We start from the raw sequence: 18,423 nt of genomic DNA, 5'->3' as shown, positions 1-18,423 counted from the left end.
TGAAACAAGTCTCAGATTACATATAATTTCATCTCTAAAAGATAAGGACTCTTAAAGAAATAACTACAATACTATTATCACTTATCAAAAAATTCAACAAGAATTCCATAATAACACCAGATATTAGTTAAGTGCTTACATTTCCAGTAGTCCTCATAAATGCAGTTTTGTAATGGATTTTTGGAAACAGGATCCAAATAAGGCCATATATTGTAATTGGTTGATATATTAAATAAATTTCTTTCCTGCTCTCTTTTTCAGTGTTTTAAAAGTGTATTGTCATTGCATGCTCCATGGGTTGGCTGTGCTGATTGGGTAGTTTTCACTTGGGATCCTGTGGTGAGATCACAGGGGGCAGGAGTCGTTTGAAGGCTCGACTTGGCTGGAGGTCCAAGATGATGCTCTCAAATCTCTCTATGGGTCCCTCCTCTTTTTATTTTCTTTGCTTTCTTTTCTCTTTTTTTGGTTGTTGAAGAAATCAGATTATTTGTCCTATAGAGTGTCCCACTGTGCTTATTTTGCCAATTGCTGTGTCTCCGTGTCCTTTGGCATACTCCTCTCCTTCTGTATTTCCTGTAAATTGGTAGTTGGATATGGAGGTTTGATCCGATTTTTGTTGGGGGAAGGACTACTTTGTGGGTTCTATTGAGAGGCACGTGGTGTCTGGTTGTCTCTTGTGTTAGGAGTAGCTATTAATGATCAGTGCCTAAATCCATTAATTCATTGAGAGTTGCAAAATGATGAAATTTTAATTCTATCATTAATTTTTGTATTAGCTGGAATACTTCTATGAAGTAAATGAGTTGCAAAATGGTGAAATTTTAATTCTATCATTAATTTTTTTATTAGCTGGAATACTTCTATGAAGTAACTATTTGGTCATTGGTATAGTTTATATAGGAAAGGTAGAATTAATAATATTTAATTTGTCTCCTTTATTTACCAGTTTTTAAAAATAATGAGTTGGTAGTTCACTAGCATCCTTCAGCTGTGACCAATTAGCTTTAAAAAAAAAAACTATCATTATGAACTAATGGATTTAAACACAATTTATGTATTTAGGTACTTCAGTTTGATAGTGAATGGAGGGACTATTCATTGCTTCTTTGAAAATAATTTTAAAATATTTGGAGCCATTAGTACAAATCTTTGGAAGTGCTCCTAAGCAAAAAAAAAAAGGTTTAAAACATTGTAATAATAAGGAGAATGAATCAGAAGGATAGATTTTCTTTTTAACTTGAGTGAATTTTATTTATGAATAATATCCAAGGATGCTATAAAGGTAAATTAAGAAGGAAGAGTCATTATTGCTTAAAAATGTATCTTGTCTACCCTAGTGCCATCCCTTCTTCTTTATGTCCCTCAATTCCAGTTTAAAAGCTGAATGGCTGTATAGTCAAGGCAAGGGGAGAGCATATCGGCCTGGCCAGCACATCCAGCTTGTCCAGTATCTGGCTACAGTCTGTCCTCTCACTTCTACGCTGGGTCTTCAAACTGCAGAGGATGCCAAACTAGAGAAGATTCTGAGCAAGCAGAGGTGAGCCCATTTATCTGTAGTGGCTGATGAATTCACAAGTGAAAATACCTCTGACTCTTTCCTGCAGGGTTAGTAGGACTGAGGCGAGTGCTGCGGCCCACATTTCTGGGCACTTGGGCCACTTGTCACTGCAGCAGTCTGTAGGGGAACCGAACCTTGCAGTGCAGTCCAGTTTGCTCCCCAGCAACTGCATTGCTAATCATTTCTTCAGTGCGGAGAGCCAAGCAGCATGGGAGAGTGGGATTTTAAAAAACTGCGTTTGTCCCTTAATATGGGTGTTTCATATGGGTTTTAAAATACTAACATTAAGAAGTATAGCTTGGAGTCTTCCCTGGTGGTGCAGTGGTTAAGAATCCGCCGCCAATGCAGGGAATGTGGGTTCTATCCCTGGTCCGAGAAGATCCCACATGCCGTGGAGCAACTAAGCCCGTGCGCTGCAGCAAGAGAAGCCACCACAATGAGAAGCCTGCGCACCGCAACGAAGAGCAGCCCCCGCTCGCTGCAACTAGAGAAAGCCCGCACGCGGCAACGAAGACCCAACTCAGCCAAACATAAATAAAAATTAAAAAAAAAAAAAAAAAAGAAGTATAGTTTGGGAATTGCCTGGCGGTCCAGTAGTTAAGACTCCACACTTTCACTGGGGAGGGCCCAGGTTCAATCCCTGGTTGGGGAACTAAGATCCCACAAGCCGTGTAGCGCGGCCAAAAAAAAAGGGTATAGCTAGAAGCATTTAGTAGTCATTTCTTTTATCAGAGATCCTGCCTTTGAAGGTTTGTGCGTGTATATGCATATGATGGTGTCTGACTATGTGATTTAAAAATAAGTTTCTTAACCTTTTCTATCCAGTGCTTTTAAATGAGACTTTGTAATTTGGGGGTTATTAAAGGTATATACTTTCTGCTTTTTTTTTTTAAATTATTTTATTGAAGTAGAGTTGATTTACAATGTTGTGTCAATCTCTGCTGTACAGCACAGTGACTCAGTTATACACATATAGACATTCTTTTTTTTTATATTCTTTTCCATTATGGTTTATCCCAGGAGACTGGATATAGTTCCCTGTGCTGTACGGTAGGACCTTGTTGTTTATCCATTCTAAATGTAATGGTTTGCATCTACCAACCCGGAACTCCCAGTCCATTTCTCTCCCTCCGCTCCTCCCCCTTGGCAACCACAGTCTGTTCTCTATGTCTGTGAGTCTCTCTGTTTTGTAGATAGGTTCTTTTGTGCCATATTTTAGATTCCACATACAAGTGATCTCATATGTATGTCTTTCTCTTTCTGATGTACTTCAGTATAATAATCTCTAGTTGAATCCATGTTGCTGCAAATGGCATTATTTCATTCTTTTTTATGGTGAGTAGTATTCCATTGTGTATATGTACCCCATCTTCTTTATCCATTCATCTGTCGATGGACATTCAGGTTGTTTACATGTTTTGGCTATTGTAAATAGTGCTGCTATAAACAAGGGGTACATGTATCTTTTTGAATTATAGTTTTGTCTGGGTATATGCTCAGGAGTGGGATTGCTGGATCATATGGTAATTCTATTTTTAGTTTTCTGAGGAACTTCCATACTGTTTTCCATAGTGACTGCACCAATTTACATTCCCACCAACAGTGTAGGAGGGTTCCCTTTTCTCCATACCCTCTCCAGCATTTGTCATTTGTAGACTTTTTTAAAAAATTTAAAAAAATTTTTAATTTAATTTTATTATTATTTTAAATTTTATTATTTGGCTGCATTGGATCTTAGTTGCGGCACGTGGGATCTTCGTTGTGGTGTGTGGGCTTCTCTAGTTGCAGTGCTTGGGCTTCTCTCTAGTTGTGGCACACAGGCTCTAGAGCGCAAGGGCCCAGTAGTTGTGGCGCATGGGCTTAGTTGCCCCGTGGCATGTGGGATCTTCGTTCCCCGACCAGGGATTGAACCCCTATCCCCTTCATTGGAAGGTGGATTCTTAACCAGTGGACCACCAGGGAAGTCCCTGTTATTTGTAGACTTTTGATGATGGCCATTCTGACCCATGTGAAGTGGTACCTCGTTGTAGTTTTGATTTGCATTTCTCTAATAATTAGTGATGTTGAGCATCTTTTCATGTGCCTACTGTCCATCTGTATGTCCTCTTTGGAGAAATGTCTGTTAAGGTCTTCTGCCCATTTTTCGATTGGGTTGGTTGTTTTTTTGTTGTTGAGTTGTATGAACTGTTTGAATGTTTTGGAGATTAAGCCCTTGTCAGCCGCATCGTTTGCAAATATTTTTTCCCAGTCTGTAGGTTGTCTTTTCTTTTGTTGTTGTTTTTTTTTTTAATTTTTTTTATGGTTTCCTTTGCTGTGCAAAAGCTTGTAGGTTTGATTAGGTCCCTTTTTTTTATGGCTTTTAAAAATAATTAATTAATTTTAAAATTTTTGGCTGTGTTGGGTCTTCGTTGCTGTGAGCAGGCTTTCTCTAGTTGCGGTGAGCGGGGGCTACTCTTCGTTGCCGTACACGGGCTTCTCATTGTCGTGGCTTCTCTTGTTGTGGAGCACGGGCTCTAGGTGTGTAGGCTTCAGTAGTTGTGGCACGTGGGCTCAGTAGTTGTGGCTTGCGGGCTCTAGAGCTCAGGCTCAGTAGTTGTGGTGCATGGGCTTAGTTGCTCCGCAGCATGTGGGATCTTCCTGGGTCAGGGCTTGAACCCATGTCCCTTGCATTGACAGGCAGATTCTTAACCACTGTGCCACCAGGGAAGCCCCCCATTTTTTAATTTTTGTTTTTATTTCTATTGCCTTGGGAGACTGACCTAAGAAAATATTGGTATGATTTATGTCAGAGAATGTTTTGCCTATGCTTTCTTCTAGGAGTTTTATGGTGTCTTGTCTTATGTTTAAGTCTTTAAGCCATTTTGAGTTTATTTTTGTGCGTGGTGTGAGTGTGTGTTCTTTTTTGTTTGTTTGTTTGTTTGTTGGCTGTGCTGAGCGGCTTGTGGGATTTTAGTTCCCCGACCAGGGATCCAACCTGGGTGCTCGGCAGTGAGAGCATGGAGGGACCACTGGACCACCAGGGAATTCCCCTGTGAGGGTGTGTTCTAACTTCATTGATTTACATGCAGCTGTCCAACTTGCCCAGCAACACTTGCTGAAGAGACTGTCTTTTTCCCATTTTATATTCTTGCCTTTCAAAGGTATATACTTTGAAAACTTGTAACCTTCTACCTTTTTGACAGTGTTACCCTTCAAAGGAAGCAGAAAAAGCTTTCTGTTTTTGGTTTGCATTAAATCACATCAGATGTTACTGATTTTTAGGTTTCACCAGAGGCAGTTGATGAACCAGAGCCAAAATGAAGAGTCGTCTTCTCTTGCTCCTGTTGAAACAAGGGCATCCCTTGTACCGGAGCATTCCAGCCCCATTCGAGATTGCCAGGTAGTCCAGGAAAGTGGTAAGAAGTTAATTGATCTCTGATCCTTTTTCTCCAAGTTGTTTGATCTGTTTGGTATCATCAAACAAAAAAAGTACATGTTTTCATAATTTTTTACTTGTTAGCTTAAGTGAACATTTGGATCTTATATGTATATACACAGATAGACATATATAACTACTATATGTCTAATTTCTGAAAATGTTCAGAGGACTGCTACCTTTTGAAGAAGCCTGGTACTTTGATTATTCTTATGACCATTGCAAGAATTCATTTTCTTAAAAATATTTGGTTTGGTGTTTCAGGCATATTGGAGGAAATTACTGAAAGCATTTCATTGCACTTTACTATATTTCAGGGATTAGAGTTCATTAAAAGGATCCAACTGAAAAAACACCTCTTTAAATATTTAATGTTTTAAATGATGTTCTGTTGATTCTTTTAGAACCCGTCATCCAGGTCAATTCTTGGGTTGGGATAAGCAGTAATGATGACCATTTATATGCTGTTAAGAATAACTTTCCAGCCTCTGTACACACTACAAGATATTCTCGAAATGACCTGCACCTGGAAGACATCCAGACAGATGAAGACAAGTTAAACTGTAGTCTTCTCTCTTCAGAGTCTACTTTTATGCCAGTTGCGTCAGGACTCTCTCCAGTATCACCTACAGTTGAGCTGAGGCTGCAAGACATTAACTTGGGCCTAGAAGATGATGGTGCTGCAGATGAATCTGTGAAATGTCCGGAAAACAGCGGCTCTGATAAGGAAGGGGAAAAGGCTTTTTGGGCTGCAAATGAGAATTCTGTTGAGATGACAAAAAGTGCTATCAGTACAGAGGTAAATGAGAAAGATGGGCTATTACCTTGTCCTGAGCCAACAGTAACCAATACCGTCAAAAAGGATGACACCCACAGTCTTACATCTTTTCCTGAGTCAGTTGGACACAATGTCTTCCATACGCAGCCAGACAGTGAAGAAACCATGTCTCAAACAGCTTCAGAGAAACTTCCTTGCAGGGTTTTAACCCACAGATATGTTACTTTGGGACAAAATAAAATTGCCCTTCAGAAATTGAATGAAGCAGCCACCAAGCTTCAGGCCTATTGGCGGGGCTTTTATGCCAGAAACTACAACCCACAAGCTAAAGATGTACGCTATGAAATCCGGCTGCGCCGGATGCAGGAGCACATTGTCTGCCTAACTGATGAAATAAGGAGGTGGGTGAAAAGTCCCTGTTTAGGACTTTTACAGTTTGGGTGCTGTTTTGTTGGTTTGGGAGTGTCAGATTCTTAGCATTGATTCAGAACACTGAATCACTGCTTTTGTGGCCGGGACACTTTCCATACCATGTTGCCACTCTTGTTTGTCTCCTACAATACACTGAAAGCATCTTGAGCGCAGGGACTGCCATGTGCATCTTCATCTCTAGTACAGCAATTGGAACATAGATGCAGCATAGCAGTAAATTTTGAATGAATGCATGCCTTATGGACATCTGTATACCTAAACACGGAAGGTACAGAAAATGTAGAAAAACTGGATTTTAAGTATAAAAATGAGAAGATGAGAAAGTCTACATAGAACCCAGTAGGTGACATAAGAATTAAAGAAAATAGCAGGGACTTAAATGGGGCTAAAATTTGGGGGCTATGGTGGAAATTATTTGTTCATTCCATGGCTCACATGTTTTCATGACTGTCAACTCAGGAAAATTAGGATTTCATAGATTTATTCTGAGTATTAGTATTGTAACCAGCAGTATTTATTAATACTATCAGGTGGGAGAGGAGGAAGCAAGAAAAGAGACTGAGGAGGGACAGCTAGAGTGGTAGGAGAACAGGGAGAGTGTGTTTCCCAGCTCCAACAGGGAAGTGTTTCAGGAGAGAAGAGAGGTGCTGTAAGAGGACAGAGAACTGTGTGTTAGATTTAGCAGCTGGAGGTTATTGGTGACTGTGTTGAGGGTCCCCAAGACTATCCTCAGGTTTGATGATTTGCAAAACAGACTCACAGGACTCAAGAAAGCTATTCTTTATGTTCATGATTATGGTTTATTAGAGTGAAAGGATATAGATTACAATCAGCCAAGGAAAAAGACACACAGGGCAGAGTTCAGGAGAGACCAAGTACAAGCTTCTCGTTGTCTTCTTCCAGTGCAGTTGTACACATGGGGCTCGATTCTCCAGGCAACGATGTGTGACAACACATGTGAAGTATGTGAACCTCAAGGGAAGCTCACTTGAGCCTTGGCATCCAGGGTTTTTATTGGGGGTCAGTCACCTAGGCATTGAGTGCCCATGTGACTGACCTTAACTACTCAGACCTCAGCCCCCACCCAAGGTCAAACTGATGCATTGTGGCCCAGGCTCTCAGGTGAACAAAACAGGTATTCACCAGAAAGTACACTGTTAGCATAAACCAAGGTCCCAGATGTACAAAGATACTCTTATCAGGCAGGATATTCCAAGGGCTTGGAGGGTACCTCTCAGGAGCTGGTCAAGGCTAGTCCTGTCTTTAGAATGTGCGGGGTTCAAACACCCTAGTCCTGTTGAGTTAACCTTTTCCTGCCCAATGAGCTTCTTAAGAGCAGCTTCAGTGGGTAGTGGGATGAAGGCAGTTTGGAAAGGATTGAGTAGTGAATGCGAGGTGAAGAGTGAGGGTAGCCAACTTTTGGGAAGTGTTGATGTGAGGAGGAGAAGAGAGTATGTGGTTGCCGGAGGAGAATCTGGACTTAAGATTCTTTTTTAAAGATGGGAGATATAGAGTAGGTGTATGTGTTGATGGAAATGATTCTATAAGGAAGGAAGAACTGATGGTGCAGAGCAAAGAAAGAAGAAGTGCAGGATGGAGGTTCTTGAGAAGGTGAGAGAAGAAGAGGTCCAGTGCACAAGTGGAGGGAGTAGCCTGAAGTAGGAGCAGGTAAGGTGGTAGGTTTGAAGGTGGGGGATAGGGAAGTCCTGTCTGATGGTTGTTTCTCCTTTTCCAATAACATTCAAGATGTGGTCAGCACTTGGAAGTGAGGAGAGGGGTGAGGATGTGGGAGGTTTAAGAGAGGTATGAGGTGTGGGGTATTCACCTCAAAAGTGAACTTATAAGGGGAATGGAGGAGGATAACTGGACAGGGTGAGGAAAAACTTAAAGTGCAAAACGATAGGTCAGACTGTATGATTTTCATCAACAACTCTCAGCTCTTCCATTCTGATTTTGGACATGGTTCAGCCAGGAGTGGGTTTTTTTCCAGGTGAACATGGTAGGGGAGAGAGGGAAGGGCCAGGGAGCCGACGACATTTGGGAGGGGAATGATTATAATGATGGATCTCAGAATTTAAACGAGGTAGAAGGAAAGACAAGAGAAAGGGGTCATGTGTTTGGTGGTCATAGATGAAGATTGGTCGTCCAGGTTGTTGCAGATTATGGCAAGAACAAGTGAACTGGGAGGATTGGACGTAGTGGTTTGTGTTGGTGCTTGAAATCATTTTCGAAAATGGTGCAGTCAAAATGCTTGAGTCTAATACACTGCCAAATGTAGACTAGATAGCTAGTGGGAAGCAGCCGCATAGCACAGGGAGATCAGCTCGGTGCTTTGTGTCCACCTAGAGGGGTGGGATAGGGAGGGTGGGAGGAGATATGGGGATATATGTATATGTATAGCTGATTCACTTTGTTATACAGCAGAAGCTAATACAACATTGTAAAGCAATTATACTCCAATAAAAATGTTAAAAAAAAAATGCTTGGGCCTAGAGTGGGACTGAGGATGAGTGATGAGGGGTGGATTATTGTTAGATAGAGCATCCATGTGAATGTCAAGAGCTCCAGAAATGACAAGGGGAACAGGGCAGAGAAAAAGACTAGTGCTGAGCCTTCAGTGAATGGGGACCGATAATGGGAGGTCAGTACTTGAAAAAGAGTTTTGGGAAATTTAGCAGGATGGCTGGAGTTCTTGAAGGAGGAAGGTTAAGACTCATTTGTAAACAGCAGTGAGAAGCAACGTGCTGACCCTGATGTATGAGTGAAAAAAGTAGCTGCCACTTGAGAGAGCTACAGTGGTTGAGTGTATATGGGAGTTTGCTGATTATAATTCGGGAGTCCCACATGGCACAGTAGGAGGGCTTTGGGGGGCTAGAGAAAGTAGATCAGAGGTTCAGAACAAAATGGGGTGACAGTTTAAGAGATAATGGACAGCTAAGAGAACCTTAGGTTTCTGACTAGTTTAAGGACAGAGAGGGGGGCAGTGAGCGCAGAGTGAAAACTTTAATGAATGAGGGGAAGGTCTGTTGATAGCAAGGAATATGTCAGGAGGCAGACAGAGATGTGAAATTTGGTGTGATTAGTCCTACTAGTCTCTTAGAAGAGGGTGTTTCAAGCTGTGGTCCTGATCCTTTCTGCAGCTCCTGCCTCTTTGGTGTGTTTGGCTGGGAAATTGAGGCCAGATAAAGAGCCATTTAATATTTTATTTTTCATTACTGGCAATCCTTTGTAGAACCAGTATAATCTGAATTTCAGTCACATCTTATTTGCCTTCTATGTTGAGTCATAGCTTAAAACTAAAGTTTCACTTAGATATTCTAAAAGTGGAAAGGACCGTTATTAGAATATTAATCTCTTTACAATGTATATGTTTATTCGTCATAACAAGAAGTACAATTCAAAGCACCCTTTCTTGTATCAGTAATGGATTTTGAATTATCGTAGATTACGAAAAGAAAGAGATGAAGAACGCATTAAAAAATTTGTACAAGAAGAGGCTGTGAGATTCCTTTGGAACCAGGTAAGCTCCCTCCTGCTGAATTACCTACTGTGTGAACAAAGAAAAATTCTAGATTTCCTGAGATAATCATAGAGTAAGTAGTTTCAGGTAAAGTAAGCACCCTTTCTCAAGGTTAAGGATGTGGTTTGTGTTCCTTGCCACTAACTCTGAACTAGGACAGTGAATTTTGTTACAGTTTATTTAGTCTGAAGAAAAATATTTTCATAATTTTGACCAGAGAGATAAAGAACTATAACACTGAAGGAAAGTACTAAATTGAGGGATATTGTTATAATTTTCCAGTAGAAATAAAAAGCCCAATTTGAAGTTTCATGTAGCTATCTTGTTTTATCTTTTGAGACTATTTGAATGAAAGGTGATTGAAATAGTGTGTGATGGCTATAATATGCATGTCCTAAAAGATACACATGACTTCCAGGGAGGGAGTTTGAATCCTGTAGTAGCACACTTTAGGGACAGTTCCCTAAAACATTGGTTTTACTATTATTGTATCCCAACAAATACTTCTTGATAATAATCCCTTGGAAGTATTTTTATAAACAAACTTGTTATAATAGGATTTTACCTATAATATTATATTTGAAAATACATAGTAAAAGGTCTGGAAGACTACATATCAACCTGCTATCTGTGATTACCTTGGAGGATGGTCAAAGGGAAACTAAAAAATTCTATCTATTGCTTTCTTGTTGCACATTTTACAGTAAAATTCTGAGATTTTAATTATACTTTAAAAGTGTAAAAGCATATTATCAAGAACTTGGGGTATTTTTAGGTATTTTAGAGTTGTATATACTATATTGTTAGTTTTTAAAAACTCTTATCCCAAATGGGTATCTAAAATGAGACTTTTATTTTAGGGAATCTACTCATATTAATAGGCTCTAATCTGTCTTATTAGATAGACCTCAGTGTATCTTATTGAGTACCATATTTACCCCTTAGTCAGCTATACATGTGCTAATGGGTATCTAAAATGAGACTTTTATTTTAGGGAATCTACTCATATTAATAGGCTTTAATCTGTCTTATTAGATAGACCTCAGTGTATCTTACTGAGTACCATATTTACCCCTTAGTCAGCTATACATGTGCTAATGGGTATCTAAAATGAGACTTTTATTTTAGGGAATCTACTCATATTAATAGGCTTTAATCTGTCTTATTAGATAGACCTCAGTGTATCTTACTGAGTACCTTATTTACCCCTTAGTCAGCTATACATGTGCTATTGTGCTTCTGATTATTTTTCCAGTAGTAGGAAGAGAATTGCTTTGGCCCATCCCTGCTCTGCTGGTGAGGACCTTTTATTACCAAGGACGTGAACCACTTGTGCCAGCCAGGTCTAGGCTGGGGGTGCTATGGAAAGGATAAGGGGAGTCAGGTCATTTCTAACTCCAGTTATGCCATCTGCCATTTACCAGCTTCATGAGTGTTGGGGAAAAATGCCCAAAGGCCAGTTGTAAAACAGGCATGATTTATATTTTGTAGTAAAACTATATCCTTTGGTTTATAGGTAAGGTCTCTACAAGCTTGGCAGCAGACGGTGGACCAGCATCTAAGTTCCTGCCGTCCTGATGTTCCTCCTATATCAAGTACTCTGGTGCCATCTAACCCTCCATTATTCACCCAAAGTCAGGAGCCCTCTTCTGATCAAAACTCTGATTGGTTCATTGCTCCTGATGAAGCTCCTCAAGAGAAATCCTTACCAGAATTTCCAGACTCTGGTTTTCATTCCTCCTTAACAGAACAAGTTCACCGTTTACAGGATTCTTTGGATTTTGAAAAAAGTTCCACAGAAGGTAGTGAAAGTTCCGTAATGGGGAATTCCACTGACACAGTCAAATATGGCAAAGAGTCAGATGTAGGGGATATTAGTGAAGAACATGGTGAATGGAGTAAGGAAAGCTCAAACAATGAGCAGGATAATAGTCTGCTTGAACAGTATCTAACTTCAGTTCAACAGCTAGATGATGCTGATGAGAGGACACGTTTTGATGAAGGGGCGGGAGATAGTAAGCTTCACATAGCTCGTTCCCCTGAGAAGTTAGATGTCTTGTCTGACAGTGCTTCTGTAGATGACGCTCATGGCGTATCTCCTACTTTGCAAGACGAAATCAATCAGACACCAGAGAATTGTGAGTTAAATGCAGAAATTCAAGGGCAGCAGTCAGAATGTGGTTCTACATTTCAGGTATTGCATGTTGGTATTATTGTGTAGCATGTCTGGTTGTTTGGGAAGCAGAAGTCCACTTAATTTAAGAATATTTTCAGTTGGCTTTTTTTGGGGAAGAAGAATATTTCTCCCAATTTTGTTACTATTTATATAGAATTTATATTCTTGTCTCATATTTTCCACATCTTAGGTACTAAGCTGAATCTTCATTTTGATTTAGTTAGCTTTTTACTTAAGCTGTAATGTGTCAAACAATATTCATATTGAAAGCCACATGCACTTTATTAACAACTAAATTGAATCAACAGTGTTCCTGTGTTTTTATGTATTCATTTCCTTTCAAAAATAAACTAGAATACCTTAAAGAAGATAGAAAATTTTACCTTAAAGATATAAATAAGAGAATTTTAATTCTTCTCTATGTGAGGAAATTAATTATGTAGTGAGGAATGCAGTTGGTTACAGTGAACATAAATGACGAATGTAAGGATTGTGAACTACTGAAATTTGCCATCCTCCTTGGAGCAAGAACATGTGTTTTTAAGCCTTTTTTCCTCCCTTATGAGTCAAGGGAAGCCTTCTAGTAAGTGAATAGGGAGAAGAGGTAAGATTATATGATTTTTCAGTGGGGATGATTAAATTGTCTCATGGAAAACTTTAGTTAATGCCATGTATCAGTTTTAACATATGAAGCAAAGTGTTCCATCCAGAATTAAAGTCAAGCTTATTTAAAGAAGCAACACAAGACTATTTCTCTTAGGTATAGGCTCCATTCTCTTGGAATAATGTCACAGCAAACATTTATTATCTTTTCATTTAGTGATTTTCTGACCCCATAGATAAGCACTTATGTGCCAATATATTGCCAGAAATTAATGTTCGTTTTCTTTGTTTCTGCTTTATATTTGCTTATGTTTTTCAGCAGAGGCCCATTATCATTTACTTCACTCTTGACCTCTGCCTCATAGAAAAGAACATTTAAAATAATACCAGTGGTAGAATATGAATGACATTTTTTTAAGGACTATTTTCTATCTAAATTTCTGAAAAAGTGCCGCATTCGGAAGACGGTTTAATGGTGGTAAAGAAAAAATAAACCTCATTTATTTCTTTACTTATTAAAAGAACATATGTCTGTAACTCCAGGAAGAAATGATAATATTGTGTTTGAATGTTGTAGATAGATGCATTCGCAAATTAAGGATAATTTTTGGAAGCTTGATATTTTAATCTTTGAGAATGTTCTGATATCATTGAACAACACATATCTGACTTCCCCCCAATCTATGGACGTACAGTGATTTAAAACTATGGCAATACTTAACTGTTCTCTAAATTTAGGTGCTAAATATGTATTCATTATTCAGTTACAGTCACTAGGCCCCCTTCTTTGAAGTTATATAAAATAAAAGCTGGTCCTTCCAAGAATAAAGTCAGGGATCACATGTTATACTTTGTTGATGGTTAGAAACTTTTCTCCAGTATGGGTAAGATGCATTTTTCTCGGTTTATAAATATGTAGCACTCAGGTTGAAAAGACTTAGATTTCATTCTCAGAAATCCAGAATCTCTTGCAAAGGAAAGATTTTCTGTCTCATAAACAAAATAGCAGTCTTACATTCAAAGGATTTTCCCTAGCAAAGCATGTATAACATTGAATGCATGTTAGATAAAAATGGAATTTTTAACTTTTTGAATAATGCTAATTATCTTTTATGAATGATTTTGAATTTTCTTCTTAAATCTACCCTATTTTTCTATTTTACAGTTAAGTGCCTCATTTGCTGCCCATAGTTAGACAAAGGAAAACCAACTTGCACTGCACTAGTACCAAAGTGCTGCTTCATGGTGCATTAATTCTCATAAAAGCTCCTGAAATGTCATGGTTCAGTATTACCTAAGTAGGTTTCTCCTGACATCTCCTCCCTCTCCTCTTTTTTTGAGAAATGGCAAAACACAGCTGAATTCATTTGAACATCAGCATTTGCCAGCAAGATTTTCTTTTTTACCTTTGTGTTGTTTTTCTAGCCCATAAATGGTATTCAACATACTTTTATTTTGAAATTGACAGAATATGATAATGACTAATACTCTGCTGTATTTAACTTCACTAGTTTTGAAGTGCAAGAATATTAAGTAGCCCCCAACCTTAACTGTACAGATTATCTTGAATGTAAATAGGATGAAAATAATGTAAACTACACCCCCAGCCTAGACCTGGCTGGCACAGTGTAATTAAAATAATATATTTAACTAAGATATTTGGTTTTAACTGTGGGCTATTCATTGGTCTGGCTGAAGAGGGAATGGGCCTAGTAAGGTTTGAGAAGTTGAGTTTTAACACAGTCTTTGTGTTTTTCTAGTAGGAGAGGTTTAGTTCAGCTGCGCTATTTTAGTTCAGTTCTCTTGATTTATGGACATTCAATATATCAATTAAATATTCCTTCAGAAGCACAGACTCATACCATGTGAGAATTGTAAGGAACCTTAGAGATTGTCTATTCTAATCTCTTTGTTTTAAAGATGAAACTAAAGCACAGAGAACTTAGATGACTTTTCTGAGGTTATAGCTAGTTTATAGAAAAAAACTGTGGAAACTTAAGCATTATTGTATTCCAAAATTTTATTATATACTTTCTATTATTCTTTACATTTAGTAAGTCAGTAAGAAAGTCTCTACATATTTTTCATTCTCTTTGAAAGAGAAAAAATACTTCTAAGAGAGCTAGAACTCTACCACTCAAGGCAGAGTTGCTTGTAGAAAACAACTGATTCATTCAGAACCCTGAGTGAATTTTCTCCAAGAAATGTGATTTGATTAAAATGGTTCTTAAAGAGTAACGCAGTAGAAACTAACATTTTGAAAGAATAACTGCATCTTGGAGTCTATTTTTTGATGACAAGAAGTATAACAGATTGCTGAGATATATAAAATTTTCTAGTGAAAAGCTAGTTTGATTATATTTCATCTTCAGTTTTATAGAACAACAGATGTTAAAGTTTTAACTCTCCTGGTGTGCAGAAAGCTTCAATCATGACAGTTGATATATAAACAATACAGTTTGGTTTTTATAAATTCAATTATAAAAGGCCTTATAATATGCATGTTTTTAGGAAAATATTTAGCCACACAGTTGTTAGTATTTATGCAGAATACTTTATTCTTGAATAATGTGGGTGCCATTCTTGAGTGTGGATTTTTCTTTTATTTTGTTTTGGATTATTTTAAATATACAAACACCATAATAGTGTATTTTTCTGTTATCTACTTAAGACAAGTCTAGTTCCACTTTTAATAAGTATTTTCAGAAACAACATGGACTGAAGATATCATACTATCTCTCTTGGTCGTTTTTTGGGCATCAATTCTTAGAGTTGGATTTATAACAATAATATAAAATATAAAAAAAAATTTTTTTCTGGACAATTAAGACATAAAAAGGGAAAATATAAAATAAGTCTGATCAATTTCCCACTTGTAAATGAAAAGTAATTGTTTAATATATATTTTTATTTTGCCACATACCTTATTGAGGAATATTTATTATGTTATAATATAATATTTTAACTTTTAAATATATGACCCCCTCATTTATGAAATAAAGCAGAAAAGGTCTGTGAGGAACATTCTAAACATTTTTAGTGACACTGTTTTCATTGATCAAACCTATTGGGCCATATTAAATTTAAAAGTCAAGGGCTTCCCTGGTGGCGCAGTGGTTAAGAATCTGCCTGCCAATGCAGGGGACACGGGTTCGAGCCCTGGTCTGGGAAGATCCCACATGCGGCGGAGCAACTAAGCCCGTGAGGCACAACTACTGAGCCTGCGCGTCTAGAGCCTGTGCTCCGCAACAAGAGAAGCCACGACAACGAGAAGCCCGCACACCGCGATGAAGAGTAGCCCCCGCTCGCCACAACTAGAGAAAGCCCGCGCACAGAAACGAAAACCCAACACAGCCAAAAATAAATAAATAAATTTATTAAAAAAAAAAAATTAAAAGTCAAGTAAACAGAGTAGTCCTCACAGCCTTGGAGAAACAGATAATTAACTGTCTTTTAAAAATGAGGTGCTTTTTATTTGTGTATGAGTAGAAATCATACTATAATTTAATTCCTTAGTTCATTTTAGTGGATAGCAGGAATCACTCTGTAGTGGCTTTGTTCATTTTCTAATTAAATTTCTTTGAATGTTTTGTAATAATATTGACAGTATGAGTTTAAAAATAATTTGATTTTTCACTATTTTTAGATTTCTCTTTAATTTTATTGTAGAAATAGTAGATGATTTAAAGTGGTTGTGGATTGTTTTATGAAGGCTTAATTTATATTATACTTATCTAATTTGTGTTTGAGTCTCTAATTCTAAATAAAAAGTTTGTACATTTGTTTGAGTGATTCATCTGTTTATTATAGTGATTAGTAGTAATGGTTGTTATTCATTGTGCTTGTAATTATTGGGTAATTAAATAAAATTCAGAACATATTGCAGGTAGAAATTCTTTTTTTTTTTTGGCTGTACTGAGTGGCATGTGGGATCTTAGTTCCCTGACCAGGGATTGAATCTGTGCCCCTTGCAGTGGAAGAGTGGAGTCCTAACCACTGGACTGCTAGGGAATTCCGGAAGATACAAATTCTAAGGAAGGTCCAGAGTATTGTTATATAAGTGAATTTACCATAAAACAATCCTAGCCTTATGAAAGGAATGCAATTTAGTTTGGTATAAATTTCATTATTTCCAGGATACTTACTGGAATTCTCTGGGTAGAGAAGAGCAGATATCCTTCAAAGAGCATAGGTGACACTGCCAGTTGCTGTTGAAACAGTGGGTGCTGAAAGTGTTAGGGAGGGAGGGAGTAAATATAGCAGAAGTCTTCTCATTTGACACAGTTAGGACTGTAGTTGGCTGGTGTTATGGACTGAATTGTATCCCCCCCACCCCAAATTCATATGTTGAAGCCCTAACCCCCAAAGTGATTGCATTTGGAGGTAAGGACTTTAAAGAGGTAATTAAGGTTAAATGAGGTCATAAGGATGGGGCCCTAATCCAATAGGACTGGTATCCCTGTAAGAAGAGGAAGAGACACAAGAGATTGTCTGGGCATCATGCCCAGAAGAAAGGGCATTGGAGGACACAGCAAGAAGGCAGCCATCTGCAAGCCAGGAAGAGAGGTCTCATCAGACACCAAACCTGTTGGCACCTTGATCTTGGACTTCCAGCCTCCAGAAATACGAGAAAACAAATTTATGTTGTTTAAGTCACTCAACCAGTGGAATTTTATTATGGCATCCTAAGCACAATAATACAGTTGGTTAATTAAAAATCGATTAGAGCAGGAAATAATAAAAGATGATATATATGTACCTTAAAATTAAAAAAAATTCTTTATTGAAATATAATTGACATAAAATGAACTGCATATATTTAAAGTGGACACTTTGATACATTTGACACATGCCCATAACACCATCACAACAGTCAAGAAAATGAACATATTTATCACACCTGAAAGATAAATCATTTCATAACCCTTCCTTCTGCTTTGGTTTCTTTTACTCAGCATAATTATTTAGAGATTCACCTGATAGTTCATTCTTTTTTTATTGTTGAGTCATATTCCATTGTATGTATTTGCTATGATTTGTTTTTGAGTTTTTTTCCAACTTTATTAAAATTTTTTTTCCAGCTTTATTGAGAAATAATTGACATATAACATTGTGTAAATTTAAGGTGTACAATGTTTATCACAATAAGGTAAGTTAACATATCCATTACCTCACAGTTACAATTTTGTGTGTGTGTGTATGTGTTGAGAACTTCTAAGATCTATTCTCTTAGCAATTGTTGAAGAGGTTTATGGTATCATGTCTTATGTTTAAGTCTCATTTTGAGTTAATTTTTGTGAGTGGTGTAAGATAGGGGTCTGGTTTCATTCTTTGGCATGTGGATATCCAGTTTTCCCAACATCATTTATTGAAGAGACTATCCTTTCCCTATTGGTTATTCTTGGCTCTTGTCAAATATTAGTTGACTGTATATGCAAAGGTTTATTTCTGGGCTCTCAATTCTGTTCCATGGTCTATGTGTCTGTTTTTATGTCAGTGCCATACTGTTTTGATTACTATCGCTTCGTAATCAGGAAGTGTGATGCCTCCTACTCCGTTCTTTTTTCTCAGTTTTGGCTTTTTGGGTTCTTTTGTCATTCCATATGACTTTTAGGATTGTTTTTTCTACTTCTGTAAAATGATGCCATTGGAATCTCGTTAGGGATTGCAATCTATAGATGGCTTTGGGTAATTTAGATGTTTAACAATATTAATCTTCTAATCTATGAACACAGGATATCTTTCCAATTATTTGTGTCTTCCTCAAGTTCTTTCATCAATGTCTTACAGTTTCTTTTTTTTAAAATTTTTTAATTTGTTTATTTTTGGCTGCATTGGGTCTTTGTTGCTGCGCATGGGCTTTCTCTAGTTGTGGTGAGTGGAAGCTACTCTTCATTGCGGTGCACGAGCTTCTCATTATGGTGGCTTCTCTTGTTGTGGA

The 18,423-nt window shown here is 37.8% G+C and overlaps 2 protein-coding genes across 9 annotated transcripts in view; one reads left to right on the top strand and one right to left on the bottom strand.

Moving 5' to 3' along the window:
* The window catches only part of CEP97 (centrosomal protein 97), a 53,587-nt gene extending 37,323 nt beyond the window's left edge, over positions 1-16,264 (top strand). For 6 of the 7 annotated variants that reach the window (XM_082460358.1, XM_082460357.1, XM_082460359.1 and 3 more), the window contains 6 exons: positions 1,373-1,537; positions 4,820-4,953; positions 5,378-6,152; positions 9,628-9,703; positions 11,220-11,897; positions 12,802-16,264. In XM_082460358.1, the coding sequence (XP_082316484.1) occupies positions 1,373-1,537; positions 4,820-4,953; positions 5,378-6,152; positions 9,628-9,703; positions 11,220-11,897; positions 12,802-12,861 (1,888 nt within the window). In that variant the 3' untranslated portion in view covers positions 12,862-16,264. Of the gene's footprint in view, positions 1-1,372; positions 1,538-4,819; positions 4,954-5,377; positions 6,153-9,627; positions 9,704-11,219 lie in introns of all 7 variants that reach the window. The other variant, XM_082460360.1, reaches the window with a different exon arrangement.
* The window catches only part of RPL24 (ribosomal protein L24), a 146,017-nt gene that overhangs the window by 34,397 nt on the left and 93,197 nt on the right, over positions 1-18,423 (bottom strand). The gene's annotated exons all lie outside the window — the stretch shown is intronic.

The sequence above is a fragment of the Balaenoptera physalus genome (assembly GCF_965194825.1).
Source record: "Balaenoptera physalus genome assembly, chromosome: 4".
NCBI lineage: Eukaryota > Metazoa > Chordata > Mammalia > Artiodactyla > Balaenopteridae > Balaenoptera > Balaenoptera physalus.
Note: the sequence above shows the minus strand (reverse complement) of the source record. Positions and strands in the feature narration are given on the sequence as shown.